This window comes from Ascaphus truei, chromosome 10 (genome assembly GCF_040206685.1).
Source record: "Ascaphus truei isolate aAscTru1 chromosome 10, aAscTru1.hap1, whole genome shotgun sequence".
NCBI classification, from domain to species: Eukaryota; Metazoa; Chordata; class Amphibia; order Anura; family Ascaphidae; genus Ascaphus; species Ascaphus truei.
Genome location: NC_134492.1, coordinates 20,401,380 through 20,415,985, shown reverse-complemented (window position 1 = coordinate 20,415,985; position 14,606 = coordinate 20,401,380). Strand labels below are relative to the sequence as shown.

The 14,606-nt window shown below is 44.0% G+C and overlaps 1 protein-coding gene across 1 annotated transcript in view; it reads right to left on the bottom strand.

Moving 5' to 3' along the window:
• Positions 1-876: 876 nt before the first annotated feature.
• IPO13 (importin 13) overlaps positions 877-14,606 on the bottom strand; it is a 39,685-nt gene continuing 25,955 nt past the window's right edge. The window contains exons 12-20 of the mRNA XM_075616106.1: positions 13,429-13,509; positions 12,662-12,799; positions 11,638-11,734; positions 8,527-8,579; positions 6,686-6,752; positions 4,641-4,699; positions 3,922-4,011; positions 3,387-3,568; positions 877-2,195 (exon numbers count right to left, since the gene is read on the bottom strand). Of these exons, the coding sequence (XP_075472221.1) occupies positions 2,099-2,195; positions 3,387-3,568; positions 3,922-4,011; positions 4,641-4,699; positions 6,686-6,752; positions 8,527-8,579; positions 11,638-11,734; positions 12,662-12,799; positions 13,429-13,509 (864 nt within the window). The 3' untranslated portion in view covers positions 877-2,098. The remainder of the gene's footprint in view (positions 2,196-3,386; positions 3,569-3,921; positions 4,012-4,640; positions 4,700-6,685; positions 6,753-8,526; positions 8,580-11,637; positions 11,735-12,661; positions 12,800-13,428; positions 13,510-14,606) is intronic.

Here is a 14,606-nt window from a genome sequence, read left to right as displayed (position 1 = left end):
TGGCACATTTATTTAAGGATCAACAAGGAACTCCATATATTGCTTATGGAATTCTTAGTGAGAGCTGAAACAGAAACTGGAAAGGGATAAATGCCTGTTACGTGTCCTCCCAATGCCGGATTGTTTAATGTCGTTTACATACAAGCTGATTTTATTCTTAGCTTCAGGTTAGCTCGTTTTTTCCCCCTGCAAAAACATCAGTAAAAATGCAATGCAAAATGGTTGAATTGTAACGTGACACCCTCCTGTTGGTGGCCAACGCGAGTCCACAAGGGCCACCAGCAGGTCATCGACTGAGCCACCTGTGCTGAAGCAGGAATACCCATAAAACCTGAGCTGTTGGTGGCCCTTGAGGACTGGAGTTGACCATTTTTGCTGCAGGGGGAAAACGATCTCTTCAGCTCCAGGGACCGCCAAATCACGCAGGTCCCGGAGGCTCAATAACAAGCCGCAACCCGGCATCATATCGAACGGCTCGGCCGGTCCCCAGAACTGAAAATAGCATGGTTGACCCCCAGACAACCCCCCCCCCCCCGATTCCCATCCTGTAAACAAATGAGGGTAAAATAGTAGCAGGATTACTCCTTTAAAGCTGCAACACTTCCCCCCCCCCCCCCCCCCACAAAAAAGTAGAAGCATTAGCTCAAGTGGTGTCGACTTATTTCTAGATTTTAAAAATAATGTTGCCATGTTTTCACCTGTTTATTATTTCACTGGCATCAGCTGCTCATGTCTTTATAAGTGTGAATAGAGCGGCCATTTTAACCTCCCAGGCAGGCACGTTTCCTTCCTGCAACTCATTCCTCCACAAATTGAACTATGAAAGGTAAAACAGGTAGGGATTCTAAAAACAGCAGCGACATTAACTTGCAACGATTAAAAGAAAGGCAAAGTTTATTTCTTTTCATGGCGGGGAGAGCCGATTGCGGCTTTAAAACACGAACGGTACCAGTAGGCCGCATGTCCCATTTTAGTCTCATTCAATGTTCATGTTTTCTTTTAGGACAACTCCACCCCTTTCTGCCACCAGCTTTACATGTAAACGCTTTGGAACAGTTGCTAATGATATCATTACCGATGCAAAACATTAAGGGGCAATATACACAGAGTGACGGGACAGGTTATCGCATCCTTTCCGGCATGAACGCCCGGCTCTTTATACCTGTACCTCCCACAGGGATATATCGTTTTGAGGGTTCTTTGACTGTAATTGTTCTTGTTAAAAGAAAAGACCCTGTTTCGGGGGTTTAGTTGCAAGGGGAAGAGTATTGCTGCTTTAATGATTGTTAGGTTGACATGCTTGTGCAATTAATAGAGACGTGAGTCGAGCAGAGTTTGTGTGTGTAGAGTGACACGTTACTGAAATGAAATAGAAGACATCGCTGTTATTCGAACACAGGGTAAAATAACTGCCCCTTCGTTGATATGTTCTTCATACCCCAGGTTGTGTTTTGCACTAAATTGCCATGTACTCTCCTGATCTCAGGGACATACACACACACACACACACACCAAAGTAACTGTAATAGTAACAGTCCAGTTTCTATCCCTGAATAGGATAAAATTATTAAAACCTGCATACATGCTTATCAACAGTAATATAATCAGAAGGGAGCCTCATGGGATGCGATTTAGATGGTTCTATTCATTCTCCCACCTTAATGTCTGTATGGGACTCAGACCCAGGCTGGGTCACTGGACACATTCTACAAACCGTGCGCACAAGTTCTTTCTTGTAACCTCCCCAACCACCCAGAGCAGATATGTCCAGCTCACGATGGAGCATGTCACACTTAAAAGTTCCCAAAGGGTTAGTGCACAACCAAGTCTTCTAAGGGTTGGGTAGGGTATTGAGACACACAAACAATGTAGACAGTCTGGCCAAGGAGCGTTTTCTCTGATGCCTTCACATGTTCCACGCCCCTCCAGGCCCTCCAGCAGCATAAAGGGATTAATGGAGAGAGGGCCCGGCTGCTGTCACTCAGACTGGAGACAGCTCTTGTTGAGGGTTTGGGAACGGAGCAGGGCAATGCAGTGTTCAGCTAGAGATGGGTTTGCCAGCTGGAGCCTCACTATGCAGGATGCTGTGCAGTGAAGGTCAATACTCAGCAGTGTACTCTGTCCCATGCAGTCCGCGGCACAGCAAGGTGAACTCCTTCACCATCTCCCTCACCCGTCGTTTGTTCACACGCTCCCTGCGGGGACAGGAGAAGTATTAGACATACGCTCCCTCCATACGCTACTCAGCCCAGGCGTGGGCTCCCTTTTCAATAGGCTTTGAAGTCACCTTCAAAGTGCTGGAGAAGAATTCAGCTACATTCAAATGAATAAGATTCAAATCTTCCCCAGAACAGGGAGCGGCCTTACAACATATTAAATAGTCGCCTTTTTTCCCCTCTTCTCGTCTTCGGGCTGGTAATTAACCCCCCCGAGACAGTCAGATTAAAAAAACAAATACAAAATTACTTGAGCCAGTAGCTTAGAGCAGGGGAGCCCAAACTTTTTTTGTCTGCGCCACCCTGCCTGCTCTCTCCCCCCGATCGCACCACCCCCCCCGATCCCTTTTCTCCGGTATCATATGACGTCACGTCGTTAGAAGCCGCCAGAGACAAGGTAAGGGATATACAGAGGCCTCGTGTGCTCCTCCGGCATTTAATTTAAATGTTGTGGGGGAGAGCGCAGGGCCTCTCTAAGTGCTGTGCCCACCCCCCCCCAGTTTGCACACCCCTGGCTTAGAGGAGCAGAGTCTGTGTGCAGCTCAGATTCTGTCCAGCAGGCGGCACTAAAGAGCGTGTTATTGCATCAGCTGGTGTACTAAAGTGCGTTATATCTGTATATCTGTATATCGTATGCATGTACTGTATATAATGCATGCATGGTATGTGTGGTGCATGGTGCAGGTGTGATGTGTGTGATTGGGACATACAAACATATACAGGCAAACCCCGGTTTAAGGACACTCACTTTAAGTACACTCGCGAGTAAGTACATCTCGCTTAATAGGCAAACGGCAGCTCGCGCATGCGCCTGTCAGCACGTCCTGAACAGCAATACCGGCTCCCTACCTGTACCGAAGCTGTGCGCAAGCGGGGAGACTATAGAGCCTGTTACACATGCGTTATTTACATCAGTTATGCACGTATATGATGATTGCCGTACAGTACATGCATCGATAAGTGGGAAAAAGGTAGTGCTTCACTTTAAGTACATTTTCGCTTTACATACATGCTCCGGTCCCATTGCGTACGTTAATGCGGGGTATGCGCGCGTTTGTGTGTATCCGAGGTGTATATGGTGTGTGGGCCACATATTATCTGTACACTTAATCCCTCCTCTCTTATCACTCAACCCCTTCTCTCTCCCCACTTTTGCACAGCTTCACCTACCGTAGAATGTGCTGGCTGAAGTTGTCCTTCTGATCCTGTGTGAGGCGTGCGGAGGGGAAGCCGTCCTGCTGCATCGCTTCTTTCAACCAGAGGACGAGGTACGAGAAGCAGTTCTTATTCAGAGAGAAGAGGATCTCTGCAAAGTGATCCATCAGGGTGCGTGATGCCTGCCCACCCACCCCCTGCAGAGATAGAGAGATGGGAAAGATACAATCAGCAGGCTATGTATTGGGGAGAAATGTCTTGTCCCTCATAAATTAGTGTGTCAAACATTGTACACTACTGTACTAAGCAGTTCTATCAAGGCGTAGTAACAGAATATACATTGGGTCTAGAATAAATAGAAAGCTATCATCCATGCAACACTTTCCGTAACGGTCCATGCAAACAAATGTTTTTAATACATTTCATAATTAAGTATGTGATTAAGATAAACATTGGAAGTTCAGTAAAGGCAAAAGAAACAATATGAGGGTTCTAGGCAGCCGGACTGCAAGAGCAGCATGTCTGTCCTACAAAGGACAGCTTCTCTCACCTCTAGTACAGCCTGAAGCAGCATCTTCCCATCCTCATGAATCACCTGCCCCACAGGAGCAAGTTCCCCGCACCGTGGCAAGAACTCCGTCTGTGATAAACACACTGATCAGGAAATAATCCCTTTCTAATCAAACAGATTCCCCAAAGACGACAGAACTCCGATTATACATAAATACCGACATGGGTCAGCGCCTTAAATATCCAGATAGATACATATCTGCCAAAAATGCTGGTAATGTTTTACCTGTACCACGACGCTATGTAAATGTATAACCTTGTGCAAACATTTAAAGCACACCTAGCTGAGTGGTCCATATCGTGAAATCCAGCACTGGCAGAGCACCGTTAATAATTATGGGCTATAGCCCTACAAGGCAAATACAGCCCTATTTGCTCTATGCAAAATGAAGAAGAAATAGCAGAGCACACGCATGGATATATTTTGCTATTTGCTCTATGAAATGCTGACCTCATTATAAAACAATGGACTTTCTCCATTTCTGGACTTCTGTAAATATATTTCTGATGTCATCCCACAATCTAATTTGCCTTATACTCTCACTTTATTCTCTAAATACCACATGTATCTGGGATACGCCACGCCTAAAATAAGCTCTCTCTCTCTCTTTTTTTTTTTACTCCCATCTCGCTTCTTTGCCGGTCACTTTTCCATCTCTTCTGGATGGAGGGCAGTGAAAAAGTGACCATGATACTCACGAAAAATCCACAGCAGGACTTAACAGTGGGAGCCTCAGGGAACTTTAAAGTGATGACGCCTGCAGGAAAGGAGAGAGTGAGAGTGATGTAAAACTCTCCTGTAACTCATACGTCAACAAAAGAACCCTTCTCAGCAGCAAACAACGCATCTCACAGCAATGCCGTTACACCAGGTTTAAATCTTTAGAATTACGGTCACAGTGGATGGAAAACGGCAGCTTAAATCTCAAAAAGCATCACTTTTAATTACATAAAAAGTGAGATCAGATAGTACCGGTTCAATAGGAAGGCCAACAACAGAATATAGAGACTGCTTGTAATAATTCTGTTCTAATGATTACATGGTGACATTCAATTCTTTCCCCTATATAGTACTTTTCTGATGTATTATAATTTGCAGTGTGAAGTGGTGGTATACACAAAAAATTTAAGGGGGGGGCAGGGTGAGTTTGCATTGAAAATCTAGTTTTGCACCTGTGCTTTCTTTGTGCGTGGTAACACACACAGCACCAGACTATATCCATTCTGCACAAGTTCCTCCGCAATATTTCCTACTGGAATAATATGCACACATACTTGGATGGACTATTACGTGTTAAAGCAGCATACCGTGAAAAATCCTATATGGTTTTTTGTGTTTTTTTTTAATTTAAATAAATCTGTTCTGTAGTATTAGATAATATAGTTTGCATTTTTTTTTTTAAATCCTTTCATTTTTAATAATTTTTTAAAAATAATATACTGGTCATTCTTTGGTTGCTATATCAACCAATTAGAAAATCATAGCCACTGCCTCTTTTGAAACAGGCTCTGACATACCTTTATGAGCTCTGACCTTTGGCAACAAAGTATCATTAACAGATCTGTTGCTGTGTTTCAAACAGCAGACTGTATTTTGTTCTGAAAGCTGTAACAATAAATGTGTTACACTTGGTAATGTAATGTTACATATCAACTGCAGCATTTCACAGACTGCAGCACAAAGTTACAAGGCGGCCATTATGTTAGGCACACAATCAGGATTTTGATAGATTTCTAACAGGAGCACCAAACGAGTGCTGCTTAGGTAAGAATGTAGAATTTTCCAACACTTTCCTCTTTGTGATAATTTGTTGCCAATGCTCCCAGCAGTTTGAGCTGTAAACTGTAACAATAGATAATGTTACCGTAGTAATATACGGATACATTGCAGCTGCTGAGTTAGGCCTCGGGCATGGTGCCTCGGGCCGCGCTGATCAGCGCTCCTGCTCTGCCTCGCCTGCTCAAACTTGAGCTTTTTTGTGTCCTGGCAGGCGAGGCAGTGAGCGCGCTTTGGGGGCGGTGCGTTGGCGGGGCTGGAGACGTGTCGGGAGGCGGATTGGAGGTGGGGCTAGTCCCTCGCTCCCATTGGATGTGAGCGGTCACATGACCGCACCTCCGCTTCCCTGAGCGGCAAATTTTAAATTTGCCTGTCTCTCCAAAATACCTGAGCCTCCGCACGCATGCGGAAGCGGCTGCTAAAGCCGCGCTGATGACAGATGCAGGGGGTAAGTGCATCTGCTCAGCGCGGCTCAGCACGGCTCACCGTACTATGTCCCAGGCCTTACACTGACTGAAGCAGCCATTATGTTAGGCACTCATGATTTTTACAGATTTATAACAGGAGCAGCAAACGATTGCCAGCTTAGGTAAGAATAATTATACATAGTCACCTGCTTTATATATAAAAATAAGAAACGAAAAGGAGGGGGTTTGTATTATTGCTGCATTAACAGCCATTTAAGTGAATTGTGGCATTAATGGCTATGGCAGTTACAATGTAGCAAATAGACGCCATTGAGCCATGGAGTATATCATTAGCATACCAGCATATCACTAGGAAGGACAGTCAATGTACCATAAACCCGTCCATCTCAGTGCACCCTCCTTTAGAGACAGGCCTCAAGTCTATGACAATATGTACTGTAAGTATAGAGAACAACACCATTACAACTAAACTATCTTAACAAATTTGAAGGCCAAGGTGATAGTGCCCTGCTCACACCTTCCCCGAATCCTGGACTCACCACACTGAAAGACGGCTTTGACATCCAGGTTGCTGGACAGGAAGAGGCAGGGTTTGCGTTTCAGGGCCTGTGAAGTGTAACAGACATACAAATAAACACAGCTCCCAGGAGAGCCTCAAGTCTTCCTTCTGAACTGCAGTCACTTACCTGCTTCACTGCCGACACGTCGTCGTGTGAAAGAAATAGATTGTGTCACCTGATGTGTCTGGGAAGAAGGGGGGGGGGGGGCGGGGAGTTGGATACGGGTTCTGTCTTCCTAGTGTCAATGTGGGAACATGACATTTGTATGCTTGTCTCTTTGGTACAATTGAGCTACTGGTGTCTGTGGGTGAGAGGTTTATGTGTATTTCTGATGTATCTGGGGGGGGGGAAGTATGGACTATGGAGATAAATTGTATGTACGCCAATGCGGCCGTTCTTGGCCGAAAACCCCTATTCTCGATTTTGCAGAATTGCTGCTATATCTGTTGTAGAGGTGTGAAGATAGTCGGGGGAGATGTGTGTGTTCCTAAAGCAGGATTAGGCAGGGGATACGTGTATCTCATGCTGCTGTACGGCAAATACAAGAGGCGCAAGATCCTTCTGTCTCTATATAAAAGGTTAGAGGTCTTCTTGGAGGATTTGAGAGCTGTGTTAATGAGAACATGGCAGGTTTAAACTCTTTAAGCATCATAAAGCGCTAATTCTCAGTTAAGAGACATTCCAAACATACTCCACTTGTTTAACCCTTTCCACAATCATGAAGCTCAGAAAAAGTGTTGGACCAGCACCCATGAGAATCAAGTACCACGTGTGCCATCTTAGAGAGGTTGAAGCCTTCGCTTTCTCTGCTCTGTGCCCAGGACGGACTCTGCCTTTCTACCCTTATCCTACAAGCTGTCCATCCACGCAGCGTGGCAGATCCGCTAGCATAGCGACTGCCCATTGAGCTGTTTCCGATGGTGTTCGTTTCTATATAAATCTCGAAGCCCATCTGATAATCCTTCCAGTATTTGAGACGATTGTTCTTTAATCAGAGCATCATTGTGTCAGATAGTCTTTTTTGTTGGAGATTTTCCATAAGTAGCACCATCTACATGTACCATAATGAACCTCCCTTCTGCCGAGCAATACGGTCATGGAATTTATTGTTTCTTAAACCTCAGTTTCCATGGCTGTGTGCAGAAAGCACAATCTTATGTTATTCATTGGGATTCAGGCAAGGAAAACCATCCTCAACATTCCCACTCTCTCCCTCCGACTCCCTTCATTCACTGATCAGATCACATGGACCTCAAATGTAGCTACAGTATTCCCCTTAGCCTATGAATTGCAGCCTGACACACAAAGTGTTCTGTTATTTGTTTGCCAAACGTGAGACACTCTAAAAGGCGTTCCCACACAATCAATGTGCTCTACAGTGATGGCTGTATCTTGTGCACTAGCAATCAGAACATAGATCTAGAAGCAGAGCCAGGATCCTCACATATTAACAGAGATAGTTTGTTTGTTAATACATTGTGTTGGAGCAGGGTCATTCATTGAGACAGAAGATTGATAGCGGTCATTCCACAGGGACTCAACTCCAACGGTCCCTCACAAAACATGACCCCCCCCCAAAAAAAGTCTCTGCTCTCTAAATACAGACCACCATTAATTATTTTTGTTTGCAAATTGTTTCCATGATCCAATCTCAAACCCAAGACCTGGATAAAAACTTGATGGAGAAACGGTACTGAACTGAAAGAAATCATAGCAAGAAAAAAAAAGGGAAGAGAACAGAAAGCTAAATTGAATCAAAAAAGGAGGAAGAGAAAGAGAGAGAAGGAAAGAAAAGTGAATGAAATAAACTCAAAACACACCTGTGCCAGGAGTTGCATAAATGAATCAACAATATCAGGATGGTCCCTGGGTCCTAAAAATATAATAAAGATGTAACTTAAGAAAAAAATTATACAAACAGCAACTTAATCTCATATAAGTCATGTGATACAGAAATAAATTACAGAGGGGACGGGTTGTGAGGTGCAGGGGGGGAGGAGGGAAGGTTGGGAGGGGGGGGGGGAGTGAGGTGCCGGAGGAAGAGACATGAACAACTTGAAATTGATCAAAGAAACAAAATTATGAAACTTGAAGAACCCAAAAACAGAAAGAACAAATTAAAAAGAAAGATGCCTTTGACCCTTGCCACCCCTCACACTCCACCGGCAGAGAGCGAGTGTGGGAGCGAGAAATTGTGTCAGAACCAATTTGTACTTCATGCTTCACCCCATGGAGGTCTTGGTTAGATGGAGACTTCTGTACTGGTCAGAGACATCCTAAAGATGCTATCTGCTTTTCATTGTACCATGTTCTTTAAATGTATTTATTTTCCCCCTTTTTGACTTTTACAGCTCAACAGGACCATCTGTGTTGTGAGGAGTTGGTACCACCTGTCATTCTTTGTATGTCTCTACAGGGCATACATGCGGTTCTATGCCTGCTGCACAAAACAATACCCGATCCTACTATAAATCATGGTGCTTTCCAAGGTTTTACAAATAGCTGAAACGGAGTGGGAAAGAGGCACATGCAGAGAGTCAGAAAAGAGAGTGAGGAAGAGAAAGATGGAGAACAGGGGGAGGCGGTAAACAGAGAAAAAGAAAGAGGGGGAACAGCCAGCGAAATAAAGGGAACCAGAGAAAGCAGAACGATTAAGTGGTATACAAATGAAAAAGGTGGGCTTTTTTAACCATTCATTGCAACCTGCAATTATTAATACCAAAACGCTACCAGCACCCATTGAGATGCACGAGATTCAGCCACACTTGTAAACATCAAAACGTTGCATCGCAGTTACCTTCATCCTGATTACAGAGATCAAACGCATGACTCTGACACTTCAAGGACAAATACACTTCCATTGTCACAAGCCTGCATGAGATCTGACACTCACAGGCAACAAAACACTAGTGACTTGGGCTCCCACCTTAAACAATGAAATATGGTACAACGATCGGAATCTCCCGAGTCCTGAGGAAACTGTGGTTTAAAGGCCTTTAGGTTAAAGACTGCGGAGACTACAAGTCAGGGTTCCCAATGTTAGACATTCCTTACTGAATTGCCATCTACGAGACATACTGTACAGAGCCGTTTGACGACGTCTTCTGCTAGAAGACACCTAGTGCTGGAAAACACTTTCCAGGCCATTCAAGTCAATGGGCTGCAAGGTGGTTTCCAGCACCAGGGGGTGTCTTATGGCAGAAGACTGCTTAGTAAATATGGACCACAGGCTCTCTCACGGTTATATCCGCAGGCCATGTGCTCAATGCTGCCACAGTTCCTAGACAGTAAGAGGTTAGTTGAAATAAAGTAGTACATTTTGAGAGGTACGAGAATAAAACACATTATTCAATTACCGCACACCAAGTAAGTGCACTGTACAGCAGCGGTGCTCAACTCCAGTCCTAAAACCCCCCTGAAACAGGTCAGGTTTTCTGGATATCTCAGTGTCACCACAGGTGGCTCAATCAGTCCCTGCTTCAGCACAGGTGGCTCAATCAGAGGCTCAGTCCACCTGTGCTGAAGCTGGGAAATCCTGAAAACCTGACCTGTTGGAGGTGACTTGAGGACTGGAGTTGAATACCCCTGCTGTACAGGACTGAAGGAGGAATGAAACAAAGCATTTCGTGTCCGAGGATCCAGCAGCACATTGCTCTGCATTGTGGGAGCCGCTGCACTAAAGCAGTTGAAATGATAAATCAAAGACATATCAATCAGTGTGAACCAATCTGCTTTGCTCAAGCATGTTCTGCGTTAGACACAATGGCTTAGACGGCTATCATGGATACACCGAACCCGCAAACTTATTAAATAGTTCTGTAAGATGTTACATCTATATTTAATTAATAAAAAGCCTACGTTACATGGTAATATTAAACACTATAGGGCTGATGGAACAGGGCAAATTTGGAGCAAAAGTGAGGCAAATTGTGCCATTTTCATCTTGTCTCATTGCGTTAACGTATCAACGTCTTTGCTCCAAGTTGTGCATGTAATGCTTCAGCGTGTGATTTAGGGAGTGGTAATAGCAGCAGTTACATGGTGCACAAATTATGAGATGTATCAAATTCTCTATCTCTGCTTCCATTTTTTATCATGTCAAATAAATCCGTTTTAAGTGGTGTAAACTTTCCCCGCTAATAATTTGCATCATATGCAGGAAAATCTTACATTTGATGCATACAGAAAATGGAGTAATGACTCAAAAAAGTATATTCGCATTTTGTTTATGTTGATACATAACACACATTATATATACACACACACACACACACACACACACACACACACACACACACACACACACACACACACACACACACACACACACACACACACACACACACACACACACACACACACACACACACACACACCTTTTCTTGGCCCAATGTTTCGGAGCCGAAAAGTTGGGCCAATAAAATAAATCTGTTTTGCATATTTATGGTGTACGCCTATCCCTTTGTAAGTTTGCGTGCGCAATTTGGATGCAATAAAATTATCCTTTTCCCTAACTTAGATCTATCTTACCAACACAACACGAAGTTAGGCCAAAATATAATTTTATGGCATCGAAATTGCACACTGGCCCGTAATGTACACACGTACATCTCACTTATAGGAATTGTGTGTGTGAGAAACTAAATCTTAGGAAGAGTCAGGTTCCACTAACTATTTATATTAACAAGGGACCACTACTGGTCATGCCACTAGTCTACTAATCAGTTGGGTTTCTACCCACTTCCCAGAAATTGTAACTTATACACTCCCATGACGTCTCGAATATTGTTGCTGGTTTGTGGCACAATTAACGACCTGGTAGTTATTTCAGGCCCTCAGAAGGGCAGGAGGAGGAGAATCAGAGCAGACCGTAGTCGGTAGACGTTGTTACATTGTGACAGGTTTGTTTTCCCTATCCCGTGGGGACTAACCTTGCTGAAAGAGAGACAGAGTCAGAGAGGTGACTAGTAAGAAGAGTGCCTTGATTGGAGGGAAGTGAGCTGGCTCATGAGCGAAGATATGAACCATCTGTAAGAGAGTAACAAACACGCTGCAGAGATAAATCAGGCAGAAGCTGCAGACCACATCGAGCACTCAAAACAGGGACCCAGGCAGATGTGACTTGAAGGTAGATAAGAGACATTTAGTCCACCTGTTCTACCCATGCCCATACTTTCAGTAGAATGCTCTATACCCCACTTAATACCATATTTATTTTGTACCAACTTAAGCAGCCCCTAAACCTTTTCGTTGCCAGAGGGGCCAGCATAGCGGATTCAAATAAAAAGGCTATGCTCCTTTACTGTATCTCCTTTCTCATCACTGCTGCTGGGAAGCTGCTTATTGCATCTACTACACTTTTATTGTTAACATATTTTCTTTCAATTCTGGTCTCAATGAGTCCTAGTGCTTATAACCAAGAAACGCCAAGGGCAGGAGGTAACAGCGAGATCATTACCCAAATGTGAATGGATTCATGGAAAAAGGTGAAAAAGCAATGTATAAAGGCTTTAGTGCAAGGGTGGCCAACTCCAATCCTGATGGGTCACCACAGACCAGGTATTCGGGATATCCCTGCTTCAGCACAGGTGGTTCAGTCATTCTGATTAAGTCATTCTGATTGAGCCACCTGTGCTGAAGCAGGGATATCCCTAATACATGGTGGCTCGAGGACTGGCCTTGGCCACGCCTGCTTTAGTGGACCCCACGATGCATCCTGAGCCTCTTGCACTGTATAGGTTAGCAGAGCAATGCCAGCTGAATCTCGAGAATGGATCATGAGTGAAGGCTTTTTTTATAGAAAAATGCCAAACAAACTTCAGCTCCGAAGTCTTTAATGCTGCAGTGCCCTGCTCTGCACTGCACTGCTCTGCACTGCTCTGCAGGTTTCTAGATTAATAGTGTAAGGCTTTTCAGGTCTCCAGCTGACATGGGTTTAACAGAGCAACTGCTTACCTGCCGTGTGAGATCTATGGCTGAGGCTTGTGGGATTGTGCTGTACATCTGACCCAACATCTCACATAGCTGGGGCACCATAGGAGCAAAGTCATCCAGAAGGGTCTTCACTGACTTCTCAAAGATAGCGCATACCGCCTGCAGAAGAGAGGTATAGGGTGAAGGAGGCAGGAGGCTTGTGTGGCCCGTATGGAGGATGTTGAATTGCCTGAAATGCTCATACCACCAATAACCACATAAAAGAGAAAGTGGGATCCCACAATGGTTGTTCATCCCATAATTAACAACACATGGAGCAAGAAAGCAGGAATTCTGCCGTTCTCTTAATTCAAGGTAGAATTCTAACAGAAAGAATTGATTCATGACTGATGGGTGTTTTTCCCCTTCAATCCACTGATGAACACAATCTTGCAGGTAGAAATTGAACATATGGCCATGAGGTATAATCCAAAGAAGCTCGTCCTTTACAACCATGCTGCCACCCAGTCAAGAGGAAAATGACAATCACACTAAATGTATATACATTGTGACAAAGAGACTGAAGGTAAACAGGGCCCATCCAACTTATCCCTAGTACAACGCTGCAAAGCTTAGACCTACTGAAGAACACTCGCCAGTGCAATACATACAAAAAAGTGTTATTGTATAACATGGAAGAACTTCATCGAATGTGTGTACATTCACAGAATACAAAGTTTCACTTATCAGCATAATTAACGTCTAGGATTCTGCATTCACAAAAGCATCGACAACGTTCCTGCACTCACCTCCACAACTTGTGCATCATTCAGCCAGGTACTTAGGATCTTTCGGATGAGCTGAAATACTTGCTGCAGGACAAGCACAACCTTAAAAAAAAAACAAGAAGCATTTGTATTTAGCAAGGTAGGGCGACGAAGGATTGCTACAGGGTAAGTGAAAGTGACAGTGTGTCAAACAGGTTGCATTAACCACAGGATGTCTTAGGACTGGGGTGCTCAACTCCAGTCCTCAAGGGCCACCAATAGATCAAGGTTTAAGGATATCTATGCTTCAGTACATACAGGTGGCTCAATGACAGCCACTGATTGAGCCACCTATGCTGAAGCAGGGATATCCTTAAACCGGACCCGTTATTGGCCTTTGAGGACTGGAGTTGATCTCTCCTGCCTTAGTAGGAGGGTCTGTGGTGCATCAAACCAGTCTTTACAACAACAAAATGAAAAAGTTACCCAGAGAAAGCAGAGTGTGCATCACAATGAATTCTAGTCTATGAAGCGTAGATTAGCATTTGGAAAATGTGTCCAGTACAAATACCTATTAACACAACCCACAGGGGAATTTAGATTTAAGTGCGTCCAATCAAATGTTAAATGTACTTTGTTCTGTAAGATGTCGGCCAACTATAATCCCCCCTAAAAGAAATAATGCATCACCCCGACTCCTTTTTAGTTCGACAGGTAAAAAAAAAAAACGTAGAGCACAGCACAAATAGACCAGGCAGCCAGACTTGACAATAAATAAAATGAATGAAGTTCATTTAGGCCAGTGCCATGAGTAACAAAAGACAGCGAATCCTCCGACGCGTTTCGCACCAAACACTACTTATTACCAGTTGCTTTCCTCTGTTTACGGATGCATGCCATGGAGCTCCCTGCGCTCTCTCAATTGTGAGCGACTTGTCCGTTTGCCTTGCAACTATGCTCCTTGACTACACTTATTTGCCGACTCTGTTATCGCTTATTATCCGAGGAGAAGGTTAGGTTCCTGTACCCTTAGTAGGCTTATGTGGCTAATTTTTCTTGATCATTGGGCATTGGTGGCCATTATAATCAACTACTCACCACCTTATTAAGAGAAGCTCTAGACATTAATACTGATTATTATATTATATTTTTTTGTTGCGATTTATTACTCGGTTTTAAAAATTAATTGATTACTTACCAAGATTTCTCTGATGCACGGA